The sequence below is a fragment of the Pristis pectinata genome, chromosome 5 (genome assembly GCF_009764475.1).
Source record: "Pristis pectinata isolate sPriPec2 chromosome 5, sPriPec2.1.pri, whole genome shotgun sequence".
In the NCBI taxonomy this organism is placed as follows: Eukaryota; Metazoa; Chordata; class Chondrichthyes; order Rhinopristiformes; family Pristidae; genus Pristis; species Pristis pectinata.
The window spans coordinates 99,646,906-99,668,474 of record NC_067409.1 but is presented as its reverse complement, the minus strand read 5'-3'; the positions used below and the strand labels follow the sequence as shown (position 1 = coordinate 99,668,474).

At 39.7% G+C, this 21,569-nt stretch overlaps 1 protein-coding gene across 2 annotated transcripts in view; it reads right to left on the bottom strand.

The window, feature by feature from the left end:
- The window catches only part of nek11 (NIMA-related kinase 11), a 206,891-nt gene that overhangs the window by 139,875 nt on the left and 45,447 nt on the right, over positions 1-21,569 (bottom strand). For both annotated transcript variants that reach the window (XM_052016234.1, XM_052016235.1), the window contains exon 3: positions 1,162-1,327. In XM_052016234.1, the coding sequence (XP_051872194.1) occupies positions 1,162-1,327 (166 nt within the window). The remainder of the gene's footprint in view (positions 1-1,161; positions 1,328-21,569) is intronic.

The window sequence follows — 21,569 nt, the reverse complement described above, 5'->3', positions numbered from 1 at the left end:
CTGGGGGTTGAAAATTCCAAGGATTTACAACCTCAAAGAGAAGAAATTGCTTCTCACTTTGAAAAGACTAGTCACTTAACTTGCATCGAAGTAACCAATGTCAGTTAAAAAAAATCTTTATGCCCCCTTGTCAGCACCAGATCAAATCATGGCACTTGTCAAATGAGAACCATTCTTTCCATTAAAAAGTAATTGAATCCAACACTAATATGACTTCTTTTTAAAAAAAAGAATACATATTGGAGTACAATAAAGACCACAATCAATTGCCATTTGTTAAGGTAGGGAAAAAGAACCAAATGTGGTTGGTGCAGATGCAAATTAATTCCTTTTGAATCATATTTTGTTAATAGATTTTTAGAAGAAACTTCTGTCACACATCTTTAGAAGTGTACAAGCCCAAAATGGTCAAATGATTGGGGAGCTAGCAACCACAGACCTGGGAAGTATAAATATAGTGACGGGATCATCTCCAGTAAGGGGCAAACCTTAAAAATTAAGAGCTACGGCCTTAAATCCAACAGGTAAAAATGGTTTCCGAGACAGAGGAGGCATAAATTTCTGTGCAAAAAAACATGCAATGGGCCCTTTACATAATTGCACTTAAACACCTAGAATGACTTAAATGCAAGGAATCAGTTTCCAGTAGTCTGGATCAAACAGTAACCCCTACCCCCGATGCTGCATCATTGTAAAATGCATTTTAAAATAAGAATGACCTTCCACAGTATCATATCCCACAACCAAAGTAGATGTGATACACTGAAATATAAATGAAATATCCAACGTCATTGAGCGGAGAGGGGTAAGACAGCCTCGATTGGTTGCCAAAAATAAACATTTTCTTCCTATATTCTCAACAAATTTCATAAGTTCCTAAATTCTACGTTTTTCTTAGGACTAGGCTAGATGTTCTATGCATTGTACATCAGCTGAACACCAAAGACTATGGTGCATCCATTTACTGGAATCCAAAATATCATAGAAAACTTTAGATCCAGTCCAAACACTGTAATATTTAAGACAACAACATGTAACCACACAAACTAACACTGAAAAAGTGCCACTTTAAATGAACCAGTTTTATTTTTCCCACAACATAAACCTAAATAAATTGGAAACATTGTAATGCTTCTCTCTGCTGGTTCAATAATTGCTCACCTCACAGTATTCTGTAATGATGCAGAAACTAAATTGCTCTACAAAACTGGAGTAGAATTTAACAATCGCTGGATGGTCAAGCTTCGAGAGCAACTGTGCTTCCAAATTAGCCTGTACAGTCTCATTTGGCTCCAGATCTCCAACCGATATCTCCTTTAAGACTTTCCTACAAATAAGGAATGAAAGAGAGGAACACAAATTATTTTTGGCAAAGACAAGTGCTGGTTGAAATAGGTCAACATGAATATGGGGAAATTGATCAACGGTGTTCAGGTATTAAGAGGTTTTTAATGAATTAGCTGGTGCATAAGATGGCAATTTGCCACTGCCAAGCTGTACCCCAAAGTAATGCAACAGCAAAATTGTCAATGAGAAAGTAATCAATGATATACCAGAGCAATTAGAGCATTTTCAGAAAGCTCCAGGGGAGAGGGATTCAACTGCGAGTTAAATGGCCAAGTTATCAGTTTTAGTGATGTTGATTGAGGGCAAAATATTAGGCAGTACACCAGGGATAACTTCTCTGTTCTTTTCAAAATTACACCATGGGATTTTTAACAACCACAGAAGCAGGTAGACAAGGCCTCTTCTAAAGGACAACATCTTCACCAGTGCAGCACTCTCTCAGCTCTGCACCACTTTGACACTCTGTGTTCCATGAGTTCAACTGCAATTCTAACCTGCTGGCTCAGAGGTACATGTGCTACCAACTTGTAAGAGATAGTAGCACTTGTACCTCATAGGGCAAAGATTTCCCCAATCGGCCCCTCAAATTAATCATTTTGTCAATAATTTTCATTTAACTTACACATTTGAAAAGAGCAGAGGATGTATTAGAGCTTAGAATTACGGGACAAAGGGAACTCAGAAAGTTGTCATCCATGATTTCATTGAATATGTTACGGTTAGTGAGGGGAGAGGGGAAGAAGGGATATAAACATGAGGCTAAGAAATTTGAATCAGGACAGTGAGGCCGAGTACCACTGCAGATCAGCAGGAACAGTGATGACTACTGAGCAGGACTTGGCACTGGATAGGATACCAACAATAAAGATTTGGATGAGCTCAGGGTGGGTGAGAATGGGAGGATGGACAGAAGACTATGAGTTAGTGAACCTAGAGGTGACAAAGGCACAGACCAGGGTTCCAGCAATGTTCTGAGGCAGAGCAAAGGATATTCATGGATGTTACAGAGGAAATGTCAGGCACTTCTCCAACAGGGCAAGGAGGTAACCAACAGTCTGCTGGAGGAATTCAGCAGGTCGAGCAGCATCTTTGGGGTGGGAAGGAATTGCTGACATTTTCAAGTTGAAAACCTGCATCAGAACAGAGAACACGGCCATTTAAGCTAATACTGTTCTCCCCCAAAACTATCTAGACTGTACAGGGCACCAAACAATTTCAGTAATTCTATACAGAAGTCATAATAAGAAACACACTGTTGCCCGTTAGTATGAAAAGAAACTGCAAGGGAATTGAGTGACGTGGCGGTCGCGCAAGTAAGTAGTATTGAAGTCAAGGGTTAACCATAATCTCAATGAACTGAGGAGTATCAATCTTATCAGTTTATAAAACAAAATGTATAACCCCTACATGAAAATGAAACCAGCAGCAGATATCAAAGGATGATCTGAAACTGCAATCCACCGTTCAGGTTTAGATAATGGATCTAAATCAATTGCTGTTTACCCTGGTATCTTTGACATAATCAGAACTCACAAATATGTTTTACAATTACTTTCCTTGATCATTAGGACTCTGTATCTACCCCGTGTCTCTTTTTCCAATCGTGAATTTCTTTCAAACTGAAAACAACAGTAATTCATAAGCATCCTAGAAAATTCATCTTCATTATAGTCAAAAAGAAACACTGTTGATCTCAACTATCAGAGGTGTTGGATACAACATGCATGATAACAAATTATTTTCAATAAATCAGTAATATCATAATTTTGGACCTCTAGAGAGCCCTTGAAGAACTGACGTTTCACAACTAATGAGGTATGTAGTGATCTATTTCTTACTTTGCAAGTGTAACCAGGCAAAAAAAAACTTACTTCATTGTCAATAAAGTGCTTTGGGATATCCTGAAAGGCACTCAAAAGCTACTGTGGAAATGGCAGCTTTTCTTGTTCCATATCTAATGAAGGAAAAACTATGTTTTTTATCTAAGAAACAGCAAGAGGCAGAAAACATTGGTGGGAGCTGTCTTTTGGATTCCAATCAGTAGTCATAATGTAGGATGCAGTATAAATCAGGAAATTAGAGCATGTTACAAGGGTGATACAATAATCATGGGAGCTTCAATCTGCATGTAGGCTGGGCAAACCAAATTAGCAAAATAGTGAGAATAACTTCATGAAATGCATAAGAAATGATATTCTAGATCAGGAACGAATGTGGGAAAAAGCTGCTTTAGTTCTAATATTACACAATGAAAAAAGGTCAACTTTGTGGGCCGAAGGGACTGAATTGTGCTGTAGTTTTTCTATGTTCTACTAAGGAGCCTTTAGGGAAGGGACATCATGATTGATAACATTTTGTATAAAGATTAAAATTGGTTTAATTCAAACTGAAACTGGGGTCTTTAATGAGAAATGGCTAACATTTAAAGATTTAATACATAGCTGACAGCAAATAAAGCACAAAAACCTAACCAGTAAAATGATCAAGCTGTGGCTATCAAGTGAAAGAGTCCAGTAGACCAAAGGAAATGGTTTATAGTGTCACCAAACAGATCAACAAGTCTGAGGACTGAGAAAATAACAGAATTCTGCAAAGGAGGACTAGCGTATTGATTAAGGGAAAATAGAATACAAGCGTAATCCAGCAAGCAACATAAAAATAGGCTGTTATAGCTTCTATAGATATGTAAAATGGAAAAAAAATTACCAAAAGTTAATGCTAATGCAAGTCCCTTACAAACGTAACCAGGAGAAATTACACTGAAGAATCACAAAACAGCAGCAAAATTTTGTATCAGTATTCACAGAAGGAAACATGGAAAACCACCTAGAAATAGTGAAGAGCTAAAGGTATGCAGTAAATGAACAGGCAGGGAATGGAGAGATATAGATCATGTGCAGACAGATGGGATTAGTTTAAGTTGGCATCACGGTCAGCACAGACATCATGGGCTGAAGGGCCTGTTCCTGGGCTGTGCTGTTCTGCATTCTGTGAATGTTCTGAGTCAAAAGAAATTAGTATTAATAATAAATAGTATTGGAAAAAGTAATAGGATTGAAAGCCAATAAATCCTTAGGATCTGATAACCTTTTTTGCCAAAACTTGAAAAGAGATGGCAACAGAGATAATACTGGTTGTCATCTTTCAGAACTCCACAGATCCAGAAAGATTCCCACAGTTTGGAAAACAGAAAATGTAAATCACACTATTTAAGAAAGGAAGGAGAGAGAGAACCAGGATCTCTAGACGAGGTAGCCTGATGTCAGTAACAGAGAAATGTTAAAATCTATTATTAAGGAAGTGGTAGCAGGGCACTTATAAAGTAACAATAGGATTGGCTAGATTCCACATAGATTTATGATGTGGAAATCATGTTTGACAATTCTGTTGGAGCTTTTCTAGATTGTAACTGGCAGAAGTGGGGAACATGGAAATGATTTATCAACGGCCTCCTGAAAATTAAAATAAAGTACTGTACAAGTATTATTAAACAAAATTAGAGCACATGAGATTGCAGTTATGCTGGTGAACACTGAGGATTGGTTAATACATAAAACAATATAGTACTGGACAGGCCGGTCAGCTCATGATGTTATGTTGACCTTGATGCCAATTTATACTAAATGTCCTCCTCCTGTGCATCATCTATATCCCTCCATATTATCTTACCTTATATTCATGTGTCCATCTAAAAGCCTCAAACTCCACTAAACTGCCTGCTTCCACCTTTACCCCTGGTAACCTACTCCAGGCACCTACCACTCTGCGTAAAAAAACACCCCTCACGTCACCTTTAAACTCCACCCTCACCCCCCCCCCCCCCCCACCTTAAAAGCAAGTCCTCTGGTGTTTGAGATTTCTACCCTGGGGAAAAGATCCTGACCATCTACCCTATCTATGCTTCTCATAATTTAAAAAACCTCTATCAGGTCTCCCCTCAGCCTCCAACACTCTAGGGGGAAACAACCCAAGTTTGTTCAATGTTTCATTATAGTTCATACCCTCTAATCCAGGCAGCTTCCTGGTAAACCTCTTCTGCACCCTTTCCACACTCTCCACATTCTTCCTATAATGGGGTGACCAGAACTGCACACAATACTCCAAGTGTGGTCTGACTAAAGTTTTATGTAGCTGCAGCATGACTTCCTTACCCTAATACTCAACACCCCTACCAGTGAAGGCAAGCATGCCATACGCCTTCTTTACTACCATATCCACTTTCATTGAACTATGGACCTGGACCCCAAGATCCCTCTGTACCTCAATGCTATTAAGGGGTTTACCATTAACTGTATACTTCCTCCTTTCCTCTGACCTCCGAAAGTGCAACACCTCACACTTGCCCAGATTAAACTCTATCTGCCACTTCTCTGCCCATATCGGTAACTGATCTATATCCTGCTGTGTTTTTTAATAGCCCTTTACACTGTCCACAACTCCACCAACCTTGGTGTGATTTGCAAACTTGCTAATCTACCCATCCACATCACAAACAACAGAGGTCCCAGCACCGATCCTCGTGGAACACCACTGGTCGTGGACCTCCAGCCAGAATAACACTCTTCCACCCCTACTGTCTTCTATGGGCAAGCCTGTTCTGAATCCAAACTTGCAATTCACTCTGGATCTCATACATCTTTATCTTCTGAATCAACCTACCATGAAGGACCTTATCAAATGCCTTACTAAAGTCCATGTCAATAACATTTACTGCTTTACCTTCATCAAGCTCCTTTGTCACCTTCTCAAAAAATTCAGTCAAGTTTGTAAGGCATGACCTGCCCTGCACAAAGTCATGCTGACTGTCCCTAAGCAGGCCATGCCTTTCCAAATGTGTGCAAATCCCATCATTGCAAACAAATCAGAAAGTTAATGTGCAGGTACAGCAAGCAACTAACAAGGCAAAGGGTATGTTGGTCTTTCTTGCAAGGCTACTGAAGTACCAGACTAAAGAAGTCTTACTGAAATTATATAGAACCTAGGTGAGACCAAACCTGGAATATTGCATCTAGGTCCAGTGTCCCAACCTAAAGGAGGATATGTTTGTAATACTGGGAATGCAACAAAAGTCCACCGGATTGATTCCTTGGATGGGAAGAGATTAATCAGGCTGGGTCTACTCTGATGAACATAGAACACTACAGCACAGTACAGGCCCTTCAGCCCACAATGTTGTGCCGACATTTTATCCTACTCTAAGATCTATCTAACCCTTCCCTCCCACATAGCTCCCCATTTCTCTATCATTCATGTGTCTATCTAAGAGTCTCTTAAATGTCCCTAATGCATCTGCCCCCACCACCTCTGCCGGCAGTGCGTTCCACGCACCCACCACTCTGCAAAAAAACTTACCCCTGACATCCCCTTATACCTTCCTCCAATCACCTTAAAATTATGTCCCCTCATGTTAGCCATTGTCGCCCTGTGAGAAAGTCTCTGACTGTCCACTCAATCTATGCCTCTTATCATCTTGTACACCTCTATCAAGTCACCCTTATCACCTCTATCAAGTTGAGTTTAAAAGAACGACAGGTTATCTCACTGAAAAGCTGAAATCCTTATTGGGCTTGACAGAAAAGATCAGTGATGATGTTTCCTAGGCAGGACTGATTAGAACCCAGGATCATAGACTCAAAATAACAGCTCAGCCATACAGGGACAAGATGAAAGCAAAAAGGTTCTTCATCTAGACGTGAGTGAATCTTGTAATTCTCTCACCAAAGAGGGCTGTGGAAGCTCAGTCACTGAGAATATTCATTACAGAGATCAATCTGGGCATCAAGGGATATTGGTTTAGTGCAGGAAAGTGGCAATAAGGTAAAAGATCAGTCAAACGGCATCCAATCCTTCCACTATTTTTTAAGCTTTCCTAATTTAATCACCCCTTTGAAAAGCAAAACAAAATGCAGATGCTGGAAACTAATTATAAAAACAGAAAAAGCTCAAGATTCTTAGCAGATTATACTATACCTGTGGAGAGAGAAACAGAGTTAATATTTCAAGTCAAAGACCTTTAAACCTTTTATGTATTTCTGCTTCAAAAGGTCTTTATATAGTTGCATCAGATGAGACTTTCAGCAATTGTTTTAATTGATTAATCACTGCTGATGCTTATTTTTGTTGGGAAATAGATTGTCTATCCCTCTTTTCACAATCTCCTGATATTATCTCGTGTTAGCAAAGCGAAGGTTAATAGTAATGTTGCTATGGTAACGTGTCCAGCAAGTCATTGACCTGGTTGCATTGAGAAGATTTAGAGACCAAGTCAGAGATGCTAGGCAACACTGTGATTATGAAAGTTTATTCTCTTTATGGCGAGAAGATCTTCCCCCGCCCCAAAGTAAAACATGCATTACAGGAATTGCAATCATGTCAAGAAAGGCTTGTAATTATAGACTTTTTTTTAATACTTGTTTATTCATGGGATATGTGTGCCACTGACAAGACCAACACTTATTCAATATCTGTAAATGCACCATGAATAGAAAGTACACAGCAATAAGATATTTCCCATTTTCTGGGCTAAAAACACTAGGACCAGGCCAAGATAAGAATAGCAGATTTTCCTCTCCAAAGGGAAGGCATCAGTGAACCGAATGGGTTTTTAACAACAACCCAATAGGTTCACATTCACCCACTACTGCCATTTCAGAATTACTTAAATTACTTGAATTTAAATCCCCCAGCAGGATTCAAATTTGTGTCACTGGATTGGTGCACCTGACCTCCAAATTCCAGCCCAGTAATTTTCACCACCTGCTCCATCAAACATGATGCATGGTGCACCACACACAATGAATTACTTAAAGTTTGCTAATTTTTCCCATGCAGATAACATTTTATGTACAAGCAACTATGGGGGGGGGGGGGGGGGGGGGTGGAGGTGTGGAAGGGGCAGGGGATGGAAATCACCAGTTTGTTCTGTGAAGCTAAGAATACCTAGAGTAGAAATGGCTTGCATTGATTGCACATATAGTGGCAATTTGGGAAGCAGAGTATATGTTTTGTACTCTGCTTCTCAAACTGGCTTGCACCAAAGAGAGAATAGCAAATAGCTGCTACTACATTGCAAGCAACTAAAGGCAAATTGCAGTGAGTCCTTGAAGTATACCTGAAGTACTAAAAACAAGCAACCAGGAAGTTTATTAAGTGATAAATGAGGCATAGATTTGGACAGATATCATTGGCTTTAACATTTTTTTACAATGGATGGAAAAGGTGATTAAAAGATGATTTTTTAATTGAATAGTAATTCCCATTAGAACACTATTAATATAGCATTGACAGAGAAACAGAAGATTCATTAGCCTGTAAAATATACAAATCCTGTGACCCCAAGCATACACTTGCTAACTACATGAAGGTACTGTTGGTTTACTACCAATTACCTAGGCTTACAAATCACAGCATGTCCATATATGGCATTGTTTAATGATTCTGACCAAAATGGAACAGTCACATTGTGCACTGGGCTGACAGCTGAGCCGTTCTACTTCAATTCCTATGTGCAATGATAAAACAATTTTGTTTTTGAAAGCCCATAAATCAGAGTTGGAACACATTAATTGGTTGGATTTATATAGCAAGCAGAATGCCCAACAGTAATGTGGGATAAAACTCCCCAAACATGGCAAAATTATATTGCCTAAGAGTGATCTATTTAAAAGGAGCAAATTATTGTTCCAATTGTTAAAAACAAAATCTTCAGCATGCAGTACGTTTTTAAACTAATTCTTCAACTAAAGTGGCTAAATAAATGCTCTTCTCCGTCCCAAGAAGGTCCAAATTTCCAAAACATGATGGAAAAAAAAATTAATCTTTGGTCACTATATTAAGTCATGTGCCAGGATATCTGGCATCAGTTGTTTTCACCTCTGCACATTCAATTCCCTCGATTTCAATGGAACACGTAGTCAGGAGCTAACCACATCTGCTGGGCAATGACTTTGTATTATGGCGGTGAAGCAATAAAATTTGAGAATGATTAAGAGGCCCGAAATGGAAGATGGATGTAGGGCTGGAGGAGATCACAAGCACCTGAATCTGTCATTCAGAAGGGCTAATTATTATAAATCAAAGCTTTGTTGAGTAGTTTTGAATCAATATAGGTTATATTTTCCTTTCAAAACCATCAATGCTGAAGAGAACCAATTAGCAGAGCCACTAGCTTATACAAGAATGTTCTGGACTAATGGCTTTATCTTTTGTAGCAAGAAATAGTTTCCCTTTCTTTTGAAGACATCCTGAAACTTGGCTAATAATTCCTGCTCTATAGATTTGATAACATTTAGATGTCATAAAGCTCAGAAAGTTGTGGTTCCTATTCAAGATATGAACACAAAAGTCTAGGCTGACACTTGAGTTCAGTAATAAGGGAATGTGCTGCTGACAATGGTGCACACTTTGTTAATTTGAGGCCCAATTCTGAGAGATCACAAAAGACAATGAGGTACCCTTCTGAGGAAAAGCAGAAGAGTTATCCCTTCTGTTCTGATCAATACCATACAATTATCATTATCACATTATTGTCTAGAAGAGCGTGCATTAGAACAGTGAGTACTCTGCAAGAGCACATCATTACAAAGTGCTTTGGGGGTGACTTGGAGTGGTGAAAAGTACTGTGGAAAAGCAAGCATCTCCATTACAGCTTACTGTGACTGGTTGCACATCTTGAATCAATCCAATACCTTGCATAGGAACTGATAAAGCTGATTTCAATTTCTTTTTCTAAGAATTGTTATTGGGGCCAACAAGGTTGGTGGAATTTCATCACGTAATATTTTTAAAATATTACACAGGCCTGGATTCCACAAATATAACCTTAAATAAAGGATCTTTTCAAATGAGAGGCAAGAGAGGATAGGCAAGGATAGCGAGTTGCTGGAGAATTAGCAGAAATCAATAGTGCAGAGAGGTAGCAATGTTCACAAAAAAAGATTATAAAGGAGAGGGGAAACAAAGCCATTCTTGGTATTTACATTCAAATTAACATGATCTCTGGGTAGCATTTTGTAATCTTGACTTTACGATGAAATTATTAAATATCTAGATGAACTGTAAATAAATAGAAACAGCTTGTAATGATGTCAGAAGATAAAAGTAATGCTTGAAAGCACTATTTATTTAACGTGATGTATGAAAAACGTGCAGTGGATGTGGGCTGAGTGGACATCCAGAATATCTTGGGTCAAAGTACAACACAGGAAAATACCAGAGCAGATGAAGAGGCATGGAATTAGAATTATGTTAGCAGAATGGATTCAAAATTGGTCAGAAAGATGGAAACAGAGAGAAAGAGTTAAGGAAAGATTTGCAGTGTGATTGGGGGTAGGTAGTGGTGGGTTCTTCAGTGGAAATGCTTCCTATTTTGTGAACTTCAATGATCTGGAGACCAGGTTAGGAATAGTGATATAAAACTTGCAATAAATAGTAAAATAGGAAGCTTAGGACATTAAATTGAGGACTAAAAGGTGGCTATATTGCCAAGGTGCAAGAGCTGGCACACAAAATTCTATGTCAGTAAGCGTAGAGTAGTACATTAAAAAGCTATTAGTTTTCAGTGAGACAAAACTAGGATTTTAGAAATGGGGCACTGGAAAGCTGAGGTGCAGAAGGTACGGAAAGCAACACCTCAAAAGGATAAGGACATAAGTAAAGCTAATGAAATATGGGATATTGTGGAAGGACTTGCAGCTTATAAGAGTCATAATTTAATGGTAAAAGTTGTTACAATCTGTCCAATCCCAACTAGAGAATGGTGTGGTTGGCTATAGGAAATAAGTATTTTGCAATGGACAGGATTCACTATAATGCTGATTGGAATAAGGAACTGGAAATACTGGAAAAATTTAAAATCAAGAAGATTATGAAGGAATTTGGCTGAAGCAATTTGAAACTGGGAAAACATAGGACAAAGTGTTTCCATTGACTGAGGTCTACAACATTGATAGAAATTAAGTGCATCAGGTTTATGACAGGAAGTAAAATAAGCCAATTATTAGGGAGGATTATGAGGCCATGGAATGGACTGCTGGAGTTGGATTGAAGCAACAAATAAATGTATATTTAATAATAGATAAAATGATTGCAATATAGGGAATAAATAGACATGGAAATAATGCAATTACCATGTGAAGGATTATTATCAAGACAAATGGATTATGTCAATCAGCCTGTCTCCCTCCAATTTTAATATATTTTCATATAACAAATTGCTCTTTTCTGCTCAACCTAATGATATGCAGCATTAGATTAGATTACTCTAATAGTCATTTCCAAGTGAAACAGCACCTACCAGGAAACTGGACTGGGCACTTCCCGGTCCTATTCACATTAGCGCTCAACTTTCTCCCCTACTGTCAAAATACACCTATTGACATCACTTTTCATGCAATACTGATTTCTGCCCCTACCAACATAAAATGGAGCTTTCATGTACAAATGATGATCTTTGCTGAACAGACAGTACAATAAGAGGGAAGAGTGGGCGGTTGGACTGAATTCCTCCCCCTTCCTCATGTTTACTGTGAGTTGCTGCTGCTGTCTTGTTGCTCTGGGAAATGTGCTCTTAAGAGCTGAGTGATGTGCATTAAAGTATCAGCAGCCCTGTTCAGTTGAGCCTGGTCCTGTGGAGAACCATGCAGTTCCCACTTTGCCAGCTTTGAGTCTTAACCACATTAACGGTTTCAAATGCATTTTTGGCCAATTTCATGGCATTTCCCCTCCCCTCCTCTCCAACCCTCCCCCCCCCCCCCCCCCCCCCCCCCCCCCCCCCCCCCGGGTATCTGATTGGGCATAAGCACGAAACACCGCATGCTAGAGTGAGATACAAATGTTTTTAAATTATTAATCCTGGGTTTAAGTGAGATAATTTGTCAACAGAGCTCAACATTGTAAAGTTTATTTTCACTGTTTCAAAACATATATTTCACCACTGCTAAGGCCTGCATTTATTGGCCATCCCCAACTATCAAGTTGCCTTGCAGTCCATGGGGCAGAGATATCCCACACTGCTGTTCAACTGGAATTTCCAGGATATAGACCTGGTGATGATCAAAGAATGGCAACACATTTCCAAATCAGGATAGCATGCAACATGGTGGGGAACCTGCAAGTGGCAGTGTCCGAATTTGCCTCCTGTCCTTGCTGTTCTCAGCGAGAGTGGCTACAGGCTTGGGATGGGTTTTCAAATAAATCATAAATGTAAGAAATAAAAGGGGTAGGCCATCGGCAAATTCCAAGTTCCCTCCACACATTGGCTGCAGTACCTTGTAGAAGGTACTGCAGCCAATGTGTGCAGGGAACAGAGGGAGTGTGTATGTACAAGTTGGTGAAGTACCACCAATGGGATGGCATAGCCCTGTATGGTACCTATTACTACTGCAGCACCCATCCAGGCAAAATGGAAATTAAAAAGATTTGACTCCTGATATTGCAATAATTGAGCTTGATATTCTTTTGTATGTTTTCAATCTTTTGGCATTTCAAAAATAAAATGAAATCACCTTAAAATAGCAAGTGAACAAGACAAAAACTAACCAATTACAAATTCTTTTATAGTGTATAGAACTAGTTGTTGCTTTCTGCCTTGACCGCTTCAAGAAATCCTGGTACTTTACAGAGAACCAACATGGCTATTACTTTCAAATAAAAGGCCATAATTACCCTCTGATTTCAAAACTTTGTACTTCATACACCTTTTTTGAATGGATCAAAATGGCAGTGTACTTTTTTTTAATAAGTGGAGAACTTGTCATCCAAAAGCTGCAACCATATAAAATATCAGAATCTCTGTGGACAACACCATGTCAGCCAACAGGCTGAACTCAAAACAGCAGACAGAATTCAACTTACTCAGAAAACAAAGGTTTACTTAAGAAGTCAACAAAACAGAAACTTATCTCAATAGAAGCAGGATCATTGCTCTAAAGAAATTCAGTGAGCGACAGATATGTGCATAAAATTAATCTCAGCCATTTACAGCAAAGTGGTTACAAAGCTTTGGGAATGACCCAAATGTCTCCACTCTAGGAATAGCTGTGTCACTCAATTTAGACATAATTTAAATAAACACATAGAACTAATCCCTATATCTTGATCAATCTGCCTGATTGGCAACAAAAAGCACTTTCCAGTGATGTCAATTCAAAATTAAACTAACAAAGGCAGACTTAATTTTAAATAGCAGTTACAGGACTAAACAAGATCAAGAAATATCTCTAAAGTTTTGCAAGAGCAGAATCAGTCACACAGATGACATTATTTGCATGTTGTGTTTATAGTCACCTTTCAAAATAACGCCCAATGATCTTTCACCATCAGCAATGGACAGTTACTCTAAAAAGACATTTACATCCTTGACTGTGAATCCTTTCCAAGCAGAGCAGTTCAACCTCAATTAATTATTCTGAGCCTTTTTTTTAGTTCTGTTATCACTTCATTTTGGCTCGCACCATCATCCCTTTGCTCATTGAATTTCTCCTGCCTTTCATTCTATCATGCATCATTTTCTTCTTTTCTCCTCTCACCATCTTCTCTGCCTCTCCACTTGCTTAAAACCTTCAATATCTAATATTTCCCAAATTTAGTGACAGACGGCCAGCCTGAAAATTTAACTCTCCATAGACACTGTTCGGTGTCTATTTCCAGTGTTTTTTTTATTTGGATTTCCAAATATTAGCCATTTTGCTTTATTATTGTCTTTCTCTTAGTCCTCTTGCTCACTTCATTCTTCCAAATTTGAGTTCGATCACTTGGAAGCAAAAAAAAAACAGACTTGAATGTAAAAATGTTCACAGCTGAGATGTGTGATTATATTATGTTGCCTTAATACACAAATCTCTTGGCATGTTAGCTCACTGCTAAACTTACAGATTATATCAAATTGAGAGAGATAATCAATACCAAGGGGAACTGCAACAAAGTACATGAGAACACTAATAAACTCATAGAATGAGCAATTAATTGGAAAATCAGGTTCTACACAGATATATGCAGGGCACAAAGAATAGGAAGGTCACTTTTAAATTGGAAAGTGCAAGTCCAGATGGGATAGAGGGACAAGTGTCCACTAAAAGTTGCATCACACGTTACCAAGACCAAGAAAGCAAACCAAATTTATTTTATTCATGGAGTAACAGAATTGTAAAGTAGAAACGATATGCTACACTTGGAGTGCTGAGTGCAGTTCTGGTTGCCACGTTTATAAAACAAAACAGAGCTCAACAGTAAATTTAGAAGGAAGGATGATTCCAAAAGTATAACCACATATAAAAAGGAAAAATAAAGTGGAAAGGATCAACAAATTGGGTCTCTTTTTTCAGCAAACAATCTGCTGGAGGAACTTAGCGGGTCAGGCAGCATCTGTGGGAAGAAAGAAATTCTTGACGTTTCAGGTCAAAACCATGCATCAGGACCAGAAACATCAAAATTCTCTTTCCTCCCACAGATGCTGCTCGACCTGCTGAGTTCCTCCAGCAGATTGTTTGTTGCTCCAGATTCCAGCATCTGCAGTCTCTTGTATCTCCATGGATCTCTTTTTTTTCTTTTTACAATCTGAAGAGATTTTCTTGGAATGAATAAAGAGAGAATGTTTTCACTTGCTGGGTAGAACATAACCAGATGCCATCATCATAAGACAGTCCAAGAAGTTCAATCGGAAATAACTTCTTACCTAAAAAGGTAGCGAGTTCCACATACTCACCATCACAGGCAGTGATTGAAGCAAACAGTATTTAAGAACAGTATTTAAGCATATCAGGAAGTAGGCAATGTACAAGGAAAGGGGAGAAGGCTCAAACAAAGCATAAATGCCAGCATGGAGTGGTTGGGCTGAATCGTCTGCTTCTGTTCCACATGTCCTGTGTAATCATAAATAATCTTCAGGGGGCTGGAATATGAAGGGGATGAGGTTGTGCTTCAATTGCACAAAGAATTTAGAACAAGCTCAAAGCATAAAGCTACTGTAAGGCTATTCAGGGTAAAACCAGGAAGCATTTTATTCACACGAGCAGGAAATGTGGAATTCTCTTTATCCACTTGTGGTGCCAAACTTGATTGCATGGGTTGGAGGAAGGGAGGGGGTTTGATTGTTTTCAGGGAAGACCCAATTAGGAGGGTAGCAGTCCAATAGTAATTAGGGGGAGGATAGTATCTGGGAGGAGTTCGATGGCGGTCAGAAAGGGTGATCCATGGCAGTAGGGGTGAAGGAGTAAATGGCGACGCTATGAGTAGGACCAGTGATGGGATGCAGGGGACAAGATGCTAGTCAGGATGAAGAGACAAATGGCATGGTGGCAGGAAAGATGTGCTTGATCTGGAGGAAGAAATTCTGCTCTTTTTGGCACAGAAGATATTTTAGTTAAGACTCGCCTCATGGATTTATAGGAATACAAGAAAAAGTAGGTCACAGACCCACTTGGGCCTGCTCTACCATTCCACAAGATCGTGGCTAAGCTTCTACCTCAACACAATTTTCTTTGATTCCTCTAACATCCAAAAATCTATTGATCTCTGCTTTTAATGAACTCAGTACTCGAGTCTTCACAGCCTCTGGAAGAGAGGATTCCAAAGATTCTCCATCCTTTGGGTGAAGCAACTTCTCCCCACTTCAGTCCTAAATGACCTCCTTATTTTGAGACTGTGACCACTAATTCCGGATTTCTTAAATCAGGCAAAACATCATCTCTGCATCAACTCTGTCAAGCCCTCTAAGAACTTAGAACATTTAAATGAGATCACATTTCATTCTTCTAAGCTCAAAAGAAATTATGCCTGGCCTATTCAATATCTCCTCATATAGCAGACCTGCCAAACCAAGATTCAAACCTCCTTCCCTTTCTTTAACTGCCAAAAGTGTACTAAGCACTGGAAAAGTCTCATCACAGGAGATGGAAACAAATAAGCTTCCTAACTCCTGAAAATAAGTCTTTCCAGTCCAAGATCAAAGCATCTGTCTGCCTAATGGATTTACAGATAATAACACTGCACTAACACTACACTGATGGTGTGCAGCATTGGAATAAGTTCAAATCATCCTGTGCAAAAAAAAAAATCAGCTGACAACAAGTCAAAGAAGATATTAAGGCTTGGTAGAGTACTTTATCTGAACAATTCCCTGGGTCTGAAGCACCGTATTAACAATTTGGTGATCAATACAAATACAGTACAAATTGAGATGGAGCAGCCGAATGCATTTTTTTGGGACTGAAAATAAGCAAGAACTCTCAGAGTACAAGGCTTATTTTCTGTATCATAACCCTTTGAGACCAGCAATTTGCGTCCACAATGAATGAACATAATGATCCCTGTAAACTGGAACAAGCCATTCAAATCCACTCGCCTGTTGCAACTAATCTGGCCAGCAATCAGCAACTTTGACAAACAGAAAATAAGCAACCATATTGTCAGGTTAATGTGAATGTGTTTCTCCCATTTCCAGTACTTCTTTTCCGTTTTTCTTTTCTTGTCTGAAAGTGAACCGTAAATAGCCCTTTTCATTCCCCACAAACAGGGTGTTTATTTCTTTAAATCACGAGTACATTTTTTTTCCATATTTGTATATAAAAAAATCAATAAAAGTCAATTGCCTAGAAATTGGATTTGACCCATTTTTTGATGCAATGAATGTGTTCAACTTTTAGCTCTAACCCCGCTTCAGAGAGCCACAAAAAAATTGCTACATTGGTAAAAGTTAACTTGAAATCAAGATCACCAAGGCATTTTCACCCACCCTCCACCTATTTTAGACATTGCCCCATTGCTGCTAAGGGTCACGAGAAGCATTTCAGAGACTTAAAAAATACTCTATATGTCAGTCAGGAAGCTATACAAAAGGCAGCAAAAGAGAGAAATAAAACTGCACAGCAGTTACAGGGAGATGGAAGAGTCAGGTGTCTACACAGTGTCCACAGAGTGTCCGGTCACACCCACTGTCCACATCTGTGGTCACACCCCTACACCAATTCCTGTGCTCCAAATGGTGTAAGCCACTCTGAGGCATGATCAATGCGCAGTCACAGATCAGGGCAGTGTTCTCTGCAGAGAAAAGCTACAGCAAGCACAAGGAACTTAACAAACAGATCAGTGATCAGTCAGACAGGCACAATGAGGGAACAGGCCAAGTACCAGGAGGACCACAATGATCCATGCATATTTGGAAACGTTCTCCATGCAAAAAGGAGAAAACACAGGTCATGGGCTGCATATTTTGCAATCATTAACGAAGAAATGATCGGCATGCACATTGATGACATCACCACATACGTGAATGATGCCAGGAGAGTGAGGTGAATCACACCTGGAAGTGCCTGATCCAATTGCCTGATGGGCAAGACTTCAACTGGAAATGGACACATCGCATCAAAACATGCACAAAATGATATTGCACGCACTTTTGGCTCCAAAGACAGGCACAAATTGGTCTGAGACACAGATTATCAAAATTTGGTTCCTGGCAATTTACCTCACATAACCGAACCCTATCAAACAAAAACAAGACAATACAGCTGGTGCAAGGCAGAAGGATGTGGAAATGATAATTGCTTGCAGCAATGCTGCTGACCCACTGGTCTGTGCTATTACTTCAAATAAAAACAGTTTGGAAGGCAAGATTAGTCCTTTAGTTTTCTATTTTTAATCCCCTTCATCAGCCTGATGTCACACCGTATACTGTAGATATACCAGATTCATTACTGGGAAGAGGGACTTGTCCTAATGAGGAGAGAGTAAATAATTTGTCAGCAATTTGTACCTGAAGCCAGGAATCCCCAGGCTCCCCAGTTTACTGCCTGATCTCCAAGGCCATACCCGTAAGGTTCCTGTCCAAAGCCCAGCCTGGGCACCAGAGACTTGCTTGGGAGGAAATTTGTCCAGGTTCCTGACTTATGGAAGTGGAGAACATTTACCCTCCAAAATTAAAGTCCGAACAACTCACATTTTGAAGATTACACTTGGCTTTTATATATTTTTCCCATATGTATTGCCCTCACAGCTCATGGTCAGATTTAAGAAATGGCACCCAACAAATTCTGTACTGTATTTTCTTTTTCTTCTTTCATTTGTTTTATGTAATACTGGCAACACCAACACACACACACACACTCATTCATATGCATACAGGTACCCCCACACACCTGTCAACATATTATTTCACAAAGCATGTCTGTCATCACATTCAGTTATTGAAAGGGGTCACATGCACATGGCTCTTAAGATATTGCATTTACCAAATTTGAAACAATGCCTATTATTTTGTCAACCATAGAATATTTATAAGCAAAAAAAAAATAGACACAACAGCAGCAGTATACCATCTGGCTCTTCGAGTCTGCTCCACAAATCGTCAAGATCATGACTGATCTTTTACCTCAATGCTGTCTTCCAGAACCAACACCATATTCCCTTAATATGCAGAAAACTATCAATCTTGTTTTGAATGAACGCAGCAACTGAGCCTCCACAGACCTCCAGGAAGAGAATTCTGAAAGTTCACCACCATCTGTGTGAAGAATTTTTCTCTTCAGAAACAAGTGGTCCATGCTTTATTCTCAAACTGTGCATGCTGGCCCCAGACCCTTTATTCAGGGGAAACACCCTCCTTGTACCTAGCTTGTTAAACCCTTTAGTAATTTTCTATATTTCAACGTGATCTCCTCTTCTTCCAACCCAATCTCTCTGTAGACAGCAAAACCCACCATCCCTGGAACCAATCTCGTGAACCTTCACTCTACAACAAATACATCCTTTATTAGGCAAGACCACCAATACTGTACACAATAAACCAGGTGCAGTCTCACAAATGCCAATATAATTGCAATAAGGCTTCCCAACTCTTGCAATCAAATGTTCTCATTACAAAGGTTAAAGTAAAATATGCCTTCTTTAATTGCCTGCTACACCTGCATGTTGGCCTTCAATGACTTGTCCTTTCAGATATTAACACTCAACAACTAACAAATACACTACTTTTCTCTAGTGTTCACCAAAGCAAATAGACTTCACTATTTTCAAATTACCAAGTTCTCGTCCACTCACTCAGCTGTCCATAGAACAATACAGCACAATACAGGCCCTTCGGCCCACCGTGTTGTGCCGACCTTTAAACCACCCCTAAGACTAACTAACCCCTTCCTCCCACATACCCCCCTATTTAAAATTCCTTCATATGCTTATCTAACAATCTCTTGAACTTGACCAACGTATCTGCCTCCACCACCACCACCCCAGGCAGCGCATTCCATGCACCAACCACTCTCTGGGTAAAAAACCTCCCTCTGACATCTCCCTTGAACTTCCCACCCATTACTTTAAAGCCATGCCCTCTTGTATTGAGCATTGGTGCCCTGGGAAAGAGGCACTGGCTGTCTACTCTATCTATTCCCCTTAATATTTTGTATACCTCTATCATGTCTCTCTTCATCCTCCTCCTCTCCAAAGAGTAAAGCCCTAGCTCCCTTAGTCTCTCCTCATAATCCATACTCTCCAATCCAAGCAGCATCCTGGTATATCTCCTCTGCACCCTTTCCAACACTTCCACATCCTTCCTATAATGAGGCAACCAGAACTGGACACAGTACTCTAAGTGTGGTCTAACCAGAGTTTTGTAGAGCTGCATCATTAACTCACAGCTCTTAAACTCAATCCCACGACTTATGAAAGCTAAAAACCCTATCCACCTGTGAAGCAACTTTCAGTGATCTGTGGATATGAACCTCCAGATCCCTCTGCTCCTCCACACTACCCAGAATCCTGCCATTAATTTTGTACTCTGCCTTGGAGTTTGTCCTTCCAAAGTGTACCACCTCACACTTCTCTAGATTGAACGCCATCTGCCACTTCTCAGCCCAGCTCTGCATCCTATCAATATCCCTCGGCAAACTTTGACAGTCCTCCACACTATCCACAGCACCACCGACCTTTCTGTCATCTGGAAACTTGCTAGCCCACCCTTCTACCCCCTCATCCAAGTCATTAATAAATATCACGAAAAGTAGAGGTCCCAGAACCGATCCTTGTGGGACACCACTAGTCACAGCCCTCCAATCTGAATGCACTCCCTCCACCACAACCCTCTGCTTTCTACAGGCAAGCCAGTTCTGAATCCACACGGCCCAGCTTCCCTGGATCCCTTGCCCTCCTCCATTCTCACAATCCAAACTGGTTTAGTATCATTACTGGAGTTCAAAGGAATTAGAGGTGATACCATTGAAATATACAGGTTTCTGTGACAGAGAAAGGCTGAGAAGCCATTTCTACTGGCTGGAGAGTCCATAACAAAATGGCTGAGAAGATCAGGAATTTCTACTCTCAGAGTTTTGGATCTGAAATCCCAGCATTAAGTATACCCAAGACAGAGATTGGCAGAATATGGGGAAATCAAGAGATATGGGGTTCAGGCATAAGATTGGGCATCTTGGTAAGTAGCAGAATTGATTTGAGTGGCTGAATGGCTACTCCTGCTTTTATTTCATCTGTTTATTCCAGTTACACCTTCTCTATCCCTGCCATTTGGTGTCTTTGCTTGTAGCACAGCCATACACTTATGCCTTGCACTATCATCCCTTTTCTCTTACCCTCTCTCTAGCCATCTGCCCAAGCACAAACTTTCCTCCTTCCCCTTCCATGCTTTGGATCTTAAAATGTTTTCTCTCTAATCTTATCCAGTTTCGAATGACCTGTCATTAACTCTGTTTCTCTCTCCACTGACATTGCATGACTTGCCTGCCACTTCCAACGTTTTCTGTTTTTATTTTAAATTCTCTGGGCCGAGCTGCTGGTAAGGTTGGTTGAATGCCTAGTTAAGACTTGACCCTCCAATTTTTTTTCCTCAGCCATGCCCCTTCTTCACACCCTTTCTTTCTTCATAATACTACTATATCCCTACCCAGTTCTTTCCCTTCCCACCATTGTTAAAGAACCTAAATGCTGTCTACAACCTTCTCAATTAAGCTAGCTCAAATCAGAGAATATGGAACACAGAAATATAAGCTTCCATTTATCAATTGTAAATGTCTTGCCAAAATATCTAAAAGGGGGAAGCAAAATGAATTACCACGCAAGACAATGATGTAACTGCAAAAAAATGTTAATTAAAATGTTCTGCTGTCAAGCACAGCGGTTCCTACGTGCCGAAAGCATTTAGCTCGGCAAGATTTCTTTAAAAAAATGTTTTATCTGTCAATTACTGTGCAACAAAGCATGAATTTGAATAGCAATGCGAATCC